At 32.7% G+C, this 16,837-nt stretch overlaps 1 protein-coding gene across 13 annotated transcripts in view; it reads right to left on the bottom strand.

Annotated features, from left to right (window-relative positions):
• The window catches only part of Arb2a (ARB2 cotranscriptional regulator A), a 474,828-nt gene that overhangs the window by 291,508 nt on the left and 166,483 nt on the right, over positions 1-16,837 (bottom strand). For all 13 annotated transcript variants that reach the window (XM_027927921.2, XM_027927922.2, XM_071612418.1 and 10 more), the window contains one exon: positions 12,641-12,832. In XM_027927921.2, coding sequence (XP_027783722.1) covers positions 12,641-12,832 — 192 coding nt within the window. The remainder of the gene's footprint in view (positions 1-12,640; positions 12,833-16,837) is intronic.

Here is a 16,837-nt window from a genome sequence, read left to right as displayed (position 1 = left end):
AGGCATGTGCCACAGCACCCAGTGGGCAGAGGAGTTTTAAGGCAGCAAAACCATCAGTTAGTGGCAAGGGTATTGCTGGCAATTTCTAGCCAGGTTTACTATATAAAACAGGAGTAGAAAACAGAGCTAAATGATTTTAAAAACTTGAAGTTTGGCCAGAAAATGCATATAAAGTTGAGGCCAAAGAAGGCATAACTGTAAAAGAGATTATAGTCCCTAAAGAGATGCTAAGTACTTTGTACAGAAGCAATAAAAAAGAGGTCTCACATGCATCTCAAAAATTTGCAAGACCACACCCACTACATTCTCTAGGATACAAAAACATTCCTGTAAAAAGAAATCATGCTGGGTACCCTGTTTCAACAAGGGCGACTAGAAAATTCTTTCACCATGCTGAGCCACACAGGATTCAGATGCTTCAGCAGGCATGATTCCAAAGGGCCCAGGTACTGCATAAGCTGGTGGCAGACCATGGCATAATCAATATAATGCTGGTTCTGCAGAAATACAGAATGTTAAGGCTAACACTTTAGGGAGGCTTCCACCAAGATTTCAGAAAAAGGCCTGGGGAGCCAAGCAAAGTGTAGCAGGGTCAGAATCCCTGAAGTCTGTCCCAGAGAAAGCAATGCCTAATACTGTAAAGGTGAAGCCAAAGATGAAAAGGAGACCCCAGGAATTAAGACATGTCAGTGGACATGTGGACTGTTGTGGAGAGAAACAAGCTAAAAAAGATAGCATGTGCACTGCAACTGGCAAGACCCAAGGGTTATAGCTTCCTAACCCAATCAATAAGTGGGCAAAGAAAGTGAACAGACACTTCACAGAAGAAGAAATACAATTGATCAACAAATATATGAAAAAAATATTCAACATCTGGAGGCCCAGCTCCATAGAAGCTCTGGCTGGGCTGCTTCCCAACCTTCAATACCCCATGACTCATACCATGAAGGAGAAAGGATCCACTCTATCACCTGAGAATCTCTACTTCTACAGGCCCTGCTGCCTTCTTTCACAGGCCTGAATGCTGGTCAAAAAACCTAGTCTGGTCACATCCAAACTCTCTCTCCCAACAGCTTCAGGGACACTGTTTACTGCCCCTAACCCTGTCACCATAGTGAATACCCTAGTTGGCTTTCAAACTCAATGTCAGTGCCTAGTCCACAGTCCCTGGGGTGTTGTGAGGTGGGAAGTGCTGTGTCCTCAGGGTACTCATGAAAATGGTGACTGGAACCTTGTTGGGATGCTGTGGGTCCTCTGGTGGCTTCCGCTTTGAGTGTCTGGGGCTCTCTATCCCAAGCTACTCTAATCTGGCAATTATAGAAATGCAAATCAAAATTACTCTAAGATTTCATCTTATCTCAGTCAGAATGGCAATTATCAAGAATACAAACAATAAACATCATTGAAGATATGGAGAGAAAGGTACACTCATACATTTGCTCTTGGGAACGCAAATTGATAAAACCATTATGGGAGATTCCTCAGAAAACTTGAAATGGAACCACCATTTGACCCAGCTATCCCACTTCTGGGTTTATATCCAAAGGACTTAAAAATCAGCATATTACAGCGACTTAGCCACAGCAATGTTTATAGCAGCTCAACTCACAATAGCTAAATTATGGAACCATCCTAGGTACCCTTGAACAAATGAATGGATAAAAAAAAAAAGTGGTGTGTGTGTGTGTGTGTGTGTGTGTGTGTGTGTATGATGAAATATTAATCAGCCTTAAAGAATGAACTTGTGGCATTTCCCCATAAATAGATATAACTAGAGAATATCCTGCTAAGCCTAATTACAAAAAAAACAAAGGCTGAATATAATATACAATATACAACACCCCCTATATACAATAGGGGGTGTTGGGAAGAATAGATTTACTTTAGATTAGGTAGAGAGGAATGACTGGGGTGGGGTTTAGGGTAGGTAGTACAATAGAAAGAATCAATAGAAACCCTATGTACATATATAACTATACAACAGGTAGGATTCTACATCATATATAACAGAAGAATGAGAAATTATATTCCATTTTATACAATGTATCAAAGTGCATCCTAGTGTCATGTATAACTAATTAAAACAAATTAATTTTTTAAAAAAAGAAATAAACTAAATGCATTTTGCATTGTGAGGAAGACATGAGTTTTGGGGGGCCAGAGATAAAATGTTATGATTTGGATATAAGGAGTCCCCCAAGATATCCGGTATTAATGCAGGAATGTTTGGAAGTGAAATGATTGGATTGTGGGAGCTATAACCTAATCAGTCTGTCTTCCTTTAAGTGGAATAACTTGGTGGTAACAACAGGCAGATGAGTCATGGGTAGAACAGGCAGGTCACAGGGAATGTTCCTTGGAAGGCTATATCTTCCCTGCTGTGTGTTTGTGTCTGTTTGTCTCTGTTTGTGTGTCTCTGTCTCTGTCTCTCTCTATCCCTCCCTTTCTCTCTCTCTCTCTCTCTCTCCTCTCCCTCCCCACCCATCTCTCCCTCTCCCTCTCTGCTTCCTGACCTCCACCATGAAAGGAACAGCTTTTTTATTCTGAATCCTTCCCCCATGATGTGCTGCCCCACCTTGTTCCCAGAGCAAAACAGTCAGCTGTCTTGGACTAAGACTGCTGAATTCTTGAGCTGCAAATAAATGTTACATCCTCTAAATTGTTCTTGTTGCATATTTTGGTCACAGCAATGCATAAGGTAACTAAAACCACATTTAATGTATATGTGGCAGTATGAGGTTACTGATTATTTTAACATGTGGAGTAAACTATATTTATTTTGAAATGTAAAAGCATGCCTGTAATCCCAATGGCTGGGGAGTCTGAGGCAGGAGAATCACAAGTTCAAAGCCAGCCTCAGCAACTTAGCAAAGCCCTAAACAACTTAGCAAGATTCTATCTCTAAATAAAATATAAAATATAAAAAGGGTGGTGACATGGCTCAATGGTGGAGTGCCTCAGGGTTTAATCCCTAGTACTAAAAAAAAAAGTCCTACATTCTAACTATGAAAAATATAAGAATATACTCCATCTAATTCCAACAATAAGTTGCTATAAACTTTAAGTAGTGATTTGTTTTCTGTCCAAGAAGCCAAAAGTCTATGTATCATTTCTTATAGTATATTTAGTATTGGTTCTTTTTAGTTATATATAAAATTAGGATACATTTTGATATAATCACAAAAGCATGGCATATAATTTGCTCCAATTCGGTCACCAGCATTTCTCCCTCCCACATCCTTTGTCCCCCTTCAACCTTTCTTCTACTCACACACACACACACAAAGAATTTTTTAAAAAACCTATATATTCATGATAGAGTTAAAACACCATAATGTTAAAATCCAGAATTACTGCTACAGTCAAAATTTTTAAGGAAGTCACATTGCAAATAAGAACTAAGTAATTAACAGATGTCTTTTTCATATTCAATTTATTAATTATAAATAGGCATTAGTTAGAATTTCTAATATATACTGAAATAGCCCATTAATATTGGAATTAGTATTTTAAAATGCTTTCTGTCATGATAACTATTGAATAAAATCAAGTAATATCAGAATATCAGAAACATAAAATGCTACTGAAAAACTCTCCTGGAAGCTAATAATTATTTGCCCTTAAATTCATATGCTTGGTACATGATCAGAAAAATATGATGTTTCTTTCTCATATTTTATTGATCATGTAAATAATAATACATTTGGCCTAAAACGTTGTTGATTTAAGTAACAAGTGTGAAGCACTCTTTAATAAACAAATTACCTATTTCCATAATATACTGTCTCAGTTATTTCAGGCAAAATTTTTACTATTTCCTACTAATAAAAAGTGAACATTCTTTCCATTTAAGTTCTTCTCTTTAAATTAAAGTAGTTCAGAGGAAAAAACTGCTAAATATTGGAAGTTTTAAAAATCATCTTCAAGATAAAAGTATAAAGGCTAAAAAAAATCAAAGAAACCACAATTACCATGAGAAATATAAACCTGACCTCTCTTTAACCTTTTGTTAAACCAACGCACTCAAAAATTGTCCAACTAATCACTGCATTTTATTGATGACATTTTCCTCCAGAGAACTTACATTAAAAGCTTAATCCCAGAGCTAAGGATGTGGCTTAGTGGTAGAGTGCTTGCTTGGTATGCACAAGGGTCTGGGTTCAATACCCAGCACCACAAAGAGAAAAAATAAAAATAAAAAACAGGTTAACCCAAGAGCAAGCCCATAATCTTTGAAAGTGTCTAGAGGACTGTTTATAAGAACAGGAGGTATTATCCTCTAACCAGAGAATCTCACCTTCACAATCTTAAATATTCTCCCAAAACTGTCTGACTCAGCAATTCAGACTAGACTACTTCAGCTGATTTAAGAATGGATCACAAAACAGCTACCAGCAGTTAAAATTTAAAAAAAAAAAAAAAAGAATTCAGATCATGGAGACAGTAGTGTATAAAGCTCAAGAGAAAAGCATATATGAAAAAGACATCACAGTGACTTGAAAAAGAACAACATGACAGAAATTAAAACAAGATTTTTTTTATGTTCACCTTCTACGTATTTAAACTCATCTCAATCTCCATTGAAATTCTGATCATACACAAACCCCAAGGCTTCTGACATACTTTCAAAAACCTACAGCCTTTCCTTCTTTTTACAATTTTCCAGAGTCACTTCTTAGCCAAGGAAAAAACTAAAGAATTTAAAATGTATGTAACTAAGAAATAGGCCAAATTATGACCAAATTATAACCACTATTTTTCATGTAAAAATGTTGCATAATCACTTTAATATCCATTATTTGTCCTCTTGCTTTTAGTGAAAAGGACTATGTCTGCTTTGAAAGAACTATGTCTGGTATAGACATAGGTAGAGAAACAGATATTAGGCATAAAAGACCTGGTAATATTTTTCTTAGGATGATGTCAGGATACTGAAGTGCTCCATAAGATTATAGCTAACTCTTCACTGGAATTATTCCTGCTTAATGAGTTTATTAGTTCAGTACCAGAGATGATCTAGATTTAAAAAAAAAAAAAAAGCTATCACAGAATAACTTATTGTATCTGTCTCAAAAAAAAATGACCAAAATTTCAGAAGGTAATTGGATTTTCAAAATTGAACACAGCTTTTTTCCTCCCAATTCAGTCATGACAGGGGCAGAAGCTAATGATATATCTACCATGATGCAACAAGCAGACCTGTCTTCTGTCAAGAGTTGAAATCATAAAGGAATAAGCTGTCGTTAACAACCTCTCCCAAACACTACAGCTGTCATCTCATTGCTTTCTTTTGCTGGTATGGGGGCTGGTGTGGCCTCCTATACCCTGTCAGTTAGGTAATGTGCTAAGCTTTTAACCTTTTTGGAATTTTTTGCTTCAACAATCTTTTTTGAAGTCAATAATATAAAAATTTATATTATCTTTAACTAATTTATATTTTCCCTCAAAGTTTACTTTTAAAATATGAAATTAGTGATCTTAGTTTCAACCTGTAGTTTAGTAGTCCCATATTTCAAATGATGGGGGAGTCTTTACTCACAAAAAATTTGGAAGTATAGATTTCAATGGTTTAAGTTCAACTACTCTTTAGGGGAAAAATAATCATTTAAAGGATATACAGTTCTATATTCAGACGTTTACTAAATGTTCAAATTCTTTTAGAAGTGATTAAATCAATTTTTTGCTAGATTATTATAATAGTATAGTTCATTAAATTTTTAAAAAAGTTTTGAATTATAAAAACAATATTATTTAAATATAAAGGAAGTTGTTCAGAGTGAAAATTAAAGTAAAATTGAATGAAAAAAACTTGAAAAAGAAAGCTAAATAAACTTCCAGGAATGATACTGAATATCCATGTATGTTTGTAAATACATGTGTGAGCATACTTTTTAAAATAAATGATCTTATGTTTCATATGATAATTTTCAAACATCATTCTATGTGAATGAACACATACACATAAAATTCATTTGTTTAATAACATAGTTTTCCATAATATGAATATACTACAATTTAACTGAAAAGTTCCCTACTGGTAAACATTTAGGTGATTACACAAACTGCTGTTATGAGCCTCTATGTCCATATTTGTGCATTGCTCTAGAGCTTTGTAATGTTTTGAATAACTAATAAAATAAATAAATAAATTCCTACAAATGGAAATCAGGGTCAAGTTAGTATGCATATTAAATTTTGGGAAACATGCTATACTTTTTCAACAATATGATTCATGTACTTAACTCTCAAAAACATTGAACCACTAATACTGCATGTGCTTTTTCTCCCATATTTTTCTAATGCTTTTCTGGAATGTCTATTAGAAGAATATTACATCTTACTCTATTATCTATGACTTTTTAATCTATCATAGTTTTACTCATTGTTCCTTGTATATTCTGCATACTATATTCCTTAATTCTACCTTTATTTATTTTATTATTTCACAAGTTTATAACATTTAAGGATACTTAGTTTGGGATTAAATTATAAACTGGAAAAAAGGCAACTAGAGTCCCCCCCCCCCCTCCCCCGCCAGGTACTAAGAAGGTTCTATTTCACAACTTAGATACTGGGAATATAATTGTCTATTTTGAAATAATACATTAAATTATATATTTATTTATGCAAAAAAGAAAGAGTGATTCTATTCAACCTTTTTATAAAAACATATTTTCCTAGCTCTACAAAATATTTAATAAAGAGGACAGTGTGTAATTACTTAATATTTACAATCATGAGTATTTAGACTTTTACGATATATGTATATGTATATGTATATTATATATTTGAGGCAACACTGGGTGCTTTACCAATGAGCTACATCTCCAGCCCTTTTAATTTTTTATTTTGAGACAGTCTCACTAAGTTGCCCAGGCTGGCCTCATACTTGTTATCTTCCATCTCAGCTTCTTAGGTTGGTATTACATGTGAATGCCACAGTACCCAGTGCCCAGTTGATTCTTGAACTTTTTGACATAATAATAACACCACCATTAATTCCAATAATAATTAGAATTACTTACACTATATAGAATATTATAAAATATAATTATTGGCTTCCTTTTATAATAAATTACCCTAGATGTCATTATGCCAATCAATTGAAGTCTTCTTCTCTACCTGAATTCTGAGCAAATCTGAATCATAAAAGAAAATTATCCTTACTCATGAACAGTCTCTACCCTGATAACTAGTAGAGATCTTCTGGAAAAATAGATTTTCCAGAAGTCAATTCATACTTATATACAGAATATTCAATATATTCAGCAAAAACACTTAAAGTATTAAATGTACCTTCAGATAAAAATATTCTCTTTTTAACTTGTTATTAGTGAATTATTATTATATAATAATGGAATTTGCTGTGACATATTTGTATATGCACATGCACAATTTGGTGGATTTCATTCTCCAGTACTACCCTTCTCCCTTCCCTGTTCTCTCTCCCTGGACCTGTCCCTCTACACTAATGATTCCTCTTCTCTTTCCAGGTTAACTCTAAATTTCTATTTACTAATTCTCTTTTCAACTATTTCCAATAGTTCTATAACTTGACTTTTCTTTGTGATGTATCATATAATTTATAGTTTCTGCTGATGAATTCATCTCCTGTAGGGATTTATTCTGTTACAAAGTATCACATATGGCAGTATATTTGCTTCTATCAGGTACCCCAGGAGTTTCATCTGTCTAGAACATTTTTACATTAATTTACACTTTTTGAGATTTTCACACTAAATTCAATATCTAAATTCAAACTACAACTCTAAATGTAACTGTGCTTCAGGGTCAGAGGCTACTATTTCCTAAGGAAGCTTGTGTTTCTTCTGACTGGCATTTGTGGAAAGAAACCCTCTTTTCACCAATGAGCTATTTTTCCCCCTTTTATTTAAAAGGATGGCAACTTCCAGGGTCCTAACTATACCCAAGGATCTTAAGTTTCAGCTCCTGTGTCTAAGACCCAAGGCCCAAGACAGAGACAATCTGGGGCTTTGGGCTTATATCTTTCCTGCTATCCCCTAGAGTTGTCACACCCTCCAGAAACTTTACATAGAGGCTTTAAGCTCTCTCTGATGCTCATGCATTTAGTAAGACCTTTTCTATCTTTTGAATATATAATCTAGGCATTTAATGTTTTTGTTGCTATATTTCATCCATTATTTTTATGTGTATTCAGTGCTGAAGATGGGAGGATTCATGTTAATTAGCTCAGTCCACCACGTTACAGAATCCAAAATGTATAAATTACATTGATAAATATAGTATTGATTTTTAAATCTCACACATAACATGAATTTTATACTCAAATAATTATGGAACTAGGTTCTTCTCAGGGATTCTACTATGAGAAATTAGAAAAATATTGTCTTAATTAAGTAATCTTTTTATGAAATTCGTAAAATTAATAATTTTATTCAGGTGCAGTAACTGTAATCCCAGAGAACTGGGAGACTGAAGAAGGAGAATGAAAATTCAAGGACAGCCTGGCCAATATAGTGAGACCCCTCTCAAAATTATAATAATTTAAAATCATATTTGGTATGAATTTTATAGACTGTATTTTGAAACTATCCTTCACAGTTTAAACTTTTTTTTAACTTTTTGTTGATTCTGTTAGAAAACTTTTTTTTAATTATATCTCAATTCTTGTTTTAATAAGTAAAACTGCCTTCAGGTTCTACTATATCCATTATACGTAGCACTAAAAAGTATAATTGGCCCTCTGTATTTATGGATTCTTCATCTGTGGAGTCAACCACCACGGATAAAAAATAATTGAAAAAACTGCACCTGTACAGATCTTTTCCTTGTAGCTACTTTCTAAACAATATAGTATTATAACTATTTATATGGTATTAAGTACTATAAGGAATTTAGAGATGATTTAAATATAAGGGAGGATATGTGTTGGTTATATACACATACTATGGTATTTTATATAAGGACTTGAGCATGGATGGACTTTGGTATCCTGAGGGGAAGGGAGGTACTGGAACCAATTCTGAAATGACACCAAGGGACAACTATATAATTAAGCTCTTAACTAATCCAAAGAGCACGGTCTACACCAGTGATTTTAATGAAGTTTCTGAACTAGTAGAATAAGTACCATCTTCATATTATCAGAAATGTAGATTCAGTCCCAACCAGACCTTTTGATTTAAAAATTAAGAGTTGCAGGCTATTTATGCATAAAAAACAAGCCTGCCACATATTCTGTTAAATTTAACTCTATAGAACACTGGATCTCAAACTGCTTTCCATAACACTTATTGTCAATGCATTTCAATAATTCAAAGCTCCTAAGATGAAGTCAGTGAGGTGCTTCCTTAAATTTTGTACCCTTGTCCTGGCCCTGCAATTAGTATTTAAATGTCTTCATTTAAGTGTCACCTACTTTCCTTGCCCCTTTAATAAATATAAATGGAAATGCCTTAAAGATGTATTTAAGAAATAATTAAAGAAAAAACAAATATGAGTAATTCTCAAATCACAGAATTGGACACAGGATCATTAGTGCTTTGATAATATGATATACTTTTTCTTATTCCAAGTAATGTATCACACAATGAAAACTGTTATGAAAGTAAAATATTAGTTCAGAAGCATTTTGGGGAATTTATCTGATATACACCATTCATAAAAAATGAATATTGTGGAGCATAATAATTATATGGAATAGTGGGTTTCGTTGTAGTATATCTGTACATACACATATTTTGATCAATTTAATTCCCCAATACCTTCCTTTCTCCCTCCCCTTCATCCCCTTCTTACCATACTAGTCTCCCTTCTATTTCCATGATCTCTCTTTTTCCTTCTCTTCTCTCTAGCTTCCACATATGGGGAAAAAATGACCCTTAACTTTGTGAATCTGGCATATTTTGCTCAAGCATCTAAAAATGCAAGAATTGGAATGATTTTCCAACTATGATCTATGAGCTCCTGAATGTTCTCAGGTTCTGATCCTTATCTCTACTTCAACTACAATGGTTCCACAGACTTTTATTTAACCATAATATTTTTCATAAAACAGTCCACTTACTCTATGACCAGTGTGATTCTGCAATCTATACAATCCAAAAAATGAGAAATTATACCCCAATGATTCAAATGTATAAATTGCCAAGATAATTGTAATGTCATGTGTAGCTAATAAAAAAAAAAAAAAAAAACAGTCCACTTAAAGACATAGTTGGAACACTGTTGGAACAAAGTTTTAACAAAGACAAAAAAGCTATTTTTTAAAATTTCAATCTTATATCAAAAATCTGCAGAGAATATATAGAAATATTATTAACAGCACTGAATAAAAATGACATTGGCCTGAAAAAATATCAGAATTTACTTCTATTGTAATATAAAAATTGACAGACCATGAATAACAGTAAGGGCTCTGAAATTTTTCCTAGCTACGGAAACTTTAAATATAATTTTATAAAAAGTCCATACATTTTTAAAACAAAAGCAGAGCTAATCTGGTTAAAAAGAAAGAATGGGACAGCATTTTTCTCCCTATAAGTCTTCCCTAGCTTCCTCCCCAAAATGTCATTTTTCCCAGATTGCTTCTTCCTTTACACAGAACAGTCCTTAATAACTACTGAAGAAAACACTATACAAAGGTAAAGTCAAAAAAGTAATAATGAGCCAGGTGCAGTGGCACACACCTTTAATCCCAGCAGCTCGGGAGGCTGAGGCAAGAAGATTGCAGTTTCAAAGCCAGCCTCAGCAATAGCGAGGCACTAAGGAACTCAGTGAGACCCTGCCTCTAAATAAAATACAAAATAGGGCTGGGATTGTGGCTCAGTAGTTGAGTGTCCCTGAATTCAATACCCAGTACACCCTCCTCCAAAAAAATAATAAAGATCACTTTATAAGGATTTAAGAGAGTACCTGTTTTTACATATTTACCACGAAGGAAGTTATCACAATCAAGTTCATATTTATTTTTCAAATAAAGTAAAATTTAAAAGCATATAATATTTACAAACTAGCTGCTTTTTTTAACAAGAAATCATGAGTTGCCATAATTGAGAAAAGCAGAAAATGTTTTTATCCTAAAAACTCCATTCCTACTTTTAAGTACAAAATGACTTAGTATTCTAATGTTACTGACAAACTTCCACTGTCCTGTAGGGGATATCAATAAGTTTTCAAAGAACGATAACTGGCATGGCTAACCATATACTTGTTTACTTCAAAAACCTACAAAAACAATAAAATATTCTAGAATGGGCAAAACTTAGGTGATCTATATCAGAGATAACATAATTACATAAACTATTTTCCCAAGAACTCACTAGTTAAAGGCATATGATTTTCTTCATTGAGTTTTATTTTTAAATAGTTACTTGTGCACACATTTTTGTGTTTAATATTCTTCCTAAAATACATAAGCAAGATCTGTTCAAACAACAAATTAACATGTCAGAGAAAAGGTTCATTTCATTATTCATAACCTAAAGTATGAGACAGCTTAAAATATAACATTTTACGTGAGTTACTTCAATCTAAATTTCAATTTATTAATTGAATATAGTTACTTCAATTCTATACTACTGAAATTAGCAACCAAACCAAAAGTAACATCTTTGTTTTCTTCCTATATTCAAGAAAACCAGGAAAAAAATACAATTAATCTAAGAAATTCAACTTGCAGCATTTTAAGGGTTCCAACAATTTTATTAGGAAAAATATTCTTTAGGAGTTGTACTAAGACTTGATAGTATCATTTGAAAGTCAATAGAATACAGAACATTTAATTTTTGTAATTGTTCGTGTATCCAAGGGGCCTTTTTGATTTTAATTATAAAGCAAATAAAGCATATATAAACACATACACTATCCCATATAGTTTTGCCATTTTATATTAAAATTTGTATACGAGATGTCACTTTACTTGGTTTTTCTAAGGAAGATTCTCATTCACACTGTGAAAGAAACCCATACTTTGCTATATCTGGCCATTCACTGCAGAACTTAATGAAAAAGTAAAACAAGAGTAGCTGAATAATGCTGGGTCAAAAAGAAAATTCACTATATCACAGGAAAGAAAATCTTGAACACAATTTTAATATACCAAATTTTTAAAGTTTGCATTTGAGAATAAAATATTCAATAAACATAAAAGTTTACCATTTTATACATTCATTTTATGCTTAAAGCATTTTATTTATGGTCTCCAAAGACTTACATTAAATAAAGGACAAAAATTCCTGAGTTATTTCAACTTTTCCTTTAAAGAACAAGAAATCAGTCTACATTGAAGATTTCCTTTAGTTTTTCACTTCACTAAATTAGGTACACAAAAATTTACAAAAGCAATTTTGACATTTTTTGCATAAGAATTTTCAATAAAGATGAAGATTTGATAGTTTAACTGATAGCCCATATAATTTTAAAATTTAGAATAAGAAAATATTCATTCCCAAGACACTTAAATCTATGTGTGTCCAACATACTGTTTTTCTTCTAACTGCAAAATAACACAGAATAATCATCATACAAGAAAAAAATAACAATTTGAAGATAATATTACACTTAGTATATACTTTTTGAAGTTACATGACACAATAGTTTAAAACACACAACAAAATAGAACTGTAAAATGCCAAAAATAAAAGGAAATTGCACTTACATCCACAGCTCTCTTAATAAAAGGTATCTGTGTGCCACTGTCCAGATCTTCATTTATAATAAGCCTTCTAGCCCACTGACCTGCCCTGACAACACCACTACCATGAATTAAAACCATCAGTTTCTGTGGATTTGTCAAAGCATCATCACTCATAAAGATAAAACTCTTTGGTTCACTTTCAGTGGCATCTACCTGTAATTAAAAAAAAAATAAATAATAAATTTAAATGCTTTCTGATCAGGCATACAAACAGATGAGAAAACAACTAATGATTTTTATAAATTACTGAACGATTATTATAGAATTCTAGTAACAAAAAACCTTTAAAATAAAATTAAAATATTCATTAGAAAGTAGCAATTACATATCAGATGGATCAGCAAAATGTGATAATAATTTAAACATAAAAAAGAGCAGAGAAAAATATGCCTCCCTATCATCATAAATAAGAAAAAAGTATTTGAGTGCTTCCTATGGCCCAGATACAATGCAACTTAAATAAAAATTCTCATTCAATCATAATCCTATTAAGATGGTACTAATATTCATTAATAGACGAGTATTGTAACCTAGTTTAAGTAAGTTGCCCAAGGTCAATAAATATAATTTAAGTATACTACACCTGTAACAGAAAACAAAAAAACAGAAAACCTATAATTGCAGTATACTGCACTTTTATAACAGAAAAATGAAAACCCTAATCAGAAGATAATACCAACTGAAAAACCACATACCAGCCAGGAATACTATAAACTTTTAAACAGGAAGCTATTTGAAAATTCAAACACATACTACTATATATAAATGTATTTTAAAGTTTCATGCAGACTGTGAACACAGCACTGTATATACTTTACAAAGCAACATTCTTTGTGTATTCTAATAATCTTTCTGTACTAATTACATATGGGATGAAGAGTGAGCATTTTTATCCATATTGATTATGCTTAATATCTAGGTCTTTAGATAATGTATGATTTAAATTTCAAAGTCTTAAAAAGACTTTAAAGGAAGGGATACCTTTCTGACCTTTCACTCCAAATGCCATAGGACACACTGAGTGGTACTCCATACCAGCAGTGGCCAGTAATTGGGAATGGAAGCCTTTGTGCAGCCAGGTGAGAGCCAGAAGCTGAAGAGTTCCGATAGCTAGGAACATACAGAACCCCACGTAGAGAAGATCAATCCACACACAGAGTAATGCTCTTCACTTTGTCAACAGTATATGTTCACACCATTATGAAAATAAGAAATACACAAAAACGACATATGGAAAAATGTTCCTAATCACTATGCATGGAGATAGAACAATTAATTTTCTCTACTTCTAAAATAAGGTTGGTCTCAATATAAGATGACCAACTTTTTATGTAAAAAGAGCACAATGGCAATGAGTTCAGGAAGAATAGAATAGCCACAGGGCTTAAGAAAAACCATCATCATCTCAGTTAAACCTTCCCTGTCTACTCATTTAAAATTTCAAACACTTCCCTAATAATTCCCTAGTCCCTATATCTGTTTTATTTTCCTCTACAGCACATGCCACAATCTAACCTACTGTATACTTTCTACAGCTGTTTGTATATTTATACCATCTGTTCTCTCCAGTAGAATGGAAATTCAATAAAGCACAAAATTCCCTACTTTGTATTCAGCTACATGCTTGTGTCCAGAACAGAGCCTGACATGCTATAAGTACTTAGAAAATCAATAAATGAACAAAGTTTTGAAATAAGGAATCTTATCAAGCATCATCAGTAACTTCCTTTCAATAACAGACACTTAACTAATGCAGCCTCTTTAAATCATTGCTTGGTTCAGAGAGCAAATATTGAAGATTAATAATGTACTATTAAGACATTTAAAAGAGCTATACAATATCAAGAATTAAATTACATATGGAACTATAAATTTTTTATTAGTAAATAAGAATAGAGATAGCGAGGTATGAAGTGAAATAATCACATTAACTTAGCCTATATGTTGTGGCCAAAGTAAATAAATTAGGATGATGACAAAAAATATGACTGGAACCACACAGGAAGAGAAGTGGATGAGAAACAGGAAAAAAAAAAAAACTTAAAAAAATTCCCTTTAATCTGGGATTTTTACAAGAAAACAGAAGAATCACTCAGTTAAAATTAGGAAACAAAAAGAATAAGATGATAATAGAAGAAAAAACTAAAAGACAAAGCTAACACTGTACAATAACAAATAGGTCAAAGTATTTTCAAAACAATATGGATTCTGGAATGCGCATGGAAATGGCCATCTATCTTAACAAGAAAATCCACAGCTACAGAATTTCTAGTAGATGCTGATAACTATCTCTATTTCTATTCAACTTAAGTCCCCTGTTCACAAGGGAAACAATTAATTTTTTAAGCAGTGGAATGTTGCTACTTTGAAATCTGAACAATGACTTTAAAACTGTAAGAGGACTTATCTCAAAAGATAAAAATGTTTTTTATAATGCTACTCAAGAATTAAGGGACTGCAAATTAAGGTAAGCCATAAATAAATGAATAAAGTATTTTGTCAGCTTTTTATATTTAAAAAATTTATCTCTGACTCAGGAGGCTGAGGCAGGAGGATCTTGGGTTCAAAGTGTGCCTTAGCAAATATGAGGCACTAAGAAACTCAGTGAGATCCTGTCTCTAAATAAAATACAAAACAGGGCTGGAGATATGGCTCAGTGATCAAGTGCACCTGAGTTCAATCTCCAGTATTCCCTTCCCCCAAAAAAATCTCATCTGAAATGTGTGAAATTTATTTTCTACAGAATATCCTCCCACTTTCCTAACATGTATTAAGTTATAGTTTTTCTTCCATTTTATTTTTATCACATTTGTATTTCCTTCTTATGTGTGACTGTTTACTTCTGGTAAAAATGAGAGAGAGAGATAAAGAGAAAGTTTTACTTGAACATTCAGAAAAGCTGACTTTGAAAATATGAGAATATTAGAATATGAGAAAAGACAACAATGAAGATTAAGAATGTAATGATGATTAAGTGGTAAGAGAAATCTTTGTTCAAGTCATTGGGTTATAGTCATCTTGAGTTAACAGAAACTCAGACTCTACAGATAGTATATATAAACTTATTCTATAAAATAATGCTAAGTTTACACAGTGAATTATCCAAATAAATAAAATAAATTTTCTCCACTGACCTTGGAAATGGCTATTCCAGGGGCATTTATTTTCAAATAGCGGTGATAAATTAAGCTAAGTTTTCATTAAGTAATAGATACAAAGTGTACCACTTCATTTTATTGACAAACCAACTTCAAATAGGTTTGTCTGTCAACCATTGGGTCCACGAGACTGCCCTACACAATTTTTTAAAATTTATTTATTTATTTATTCTAATTTGTTACACATGACAGCAGAATGCATTTCAGTTCATAGTACACATATAGAGCACATTTTTTCATGTCTCTGGTACACAAAGTAGAGTCACATCATTCATACCTTCATACATGTACTTAGGGTAATGATGTCCGCCTCATTCCACTGTCTTTCTTATCCCTGCACTACACAATTTTTAAAAATATTTATTTATTTTTTTAGTTGTAGTTGGACACAACACCTCTATTTTGTTCATTTATTTTTATGTGGTGCTGAACCCAGGGCCCTGCATGTGCAAGGCGAGCACTTTACCGCTGAGCCATAACCCCAATCCCTACACTATACAATTTTTTTTTTCTTTTGAGAGAGAGAGAGAGAGAGAGAGAGAATTTTAATATTTACTTTTTTTAGTTTTCGGTGGACACAACATCTTTATTTGTATGTGGTGCTGAGGTTCAAACCTGGGCCGCATGCATGCCAGGCGAGCACACTACCACTTGAGCCACATCCCCAGCCCCAACACTACACAATTAACACACAGTTAACAATTGATTTGGGGATAATCATGAACACTACAAATTGTGAAGTTTCACTTAGATATGATGTGTGCAGTAAACTGAACAAAAATATGTAGTGAAGTTATTAAGATAATTATCCACATTCTACACAGTATGGGATATTGTAAATGAGAATATTTTGTGTCCATTTATGTTAAGTGTGGAGCAAGCATAAAATATAATCATAATCTTTACTGTCAAATCATAGGTTTATGCAAAGTACTTTCATTTTATTTTTCCTTTTTTTTTTTTTTAATGGAACCAGGAATTGAACTCAGGGGCACTCTAC

This window comes from Marmota flaviventris, chromosome 5, assembly GCF_047511675.1.
Source record: "Marmota flaviventris isolate mMarFla1 chromosome 5, mMarFla1.hap1, whole genome shotgun sequence".
NCBI classification, from domain to species: domain Eukaryota; kingdom Metazoa; phylum Chordata; class Mammalia; order Rodentia; family Sciuridae; genus Marmota; species Marmota flaviventris.
Note: the sequence above shows the minus strand (reverse complement) of the source record. Positions and strands in the feature narration are given on the sequence as shown.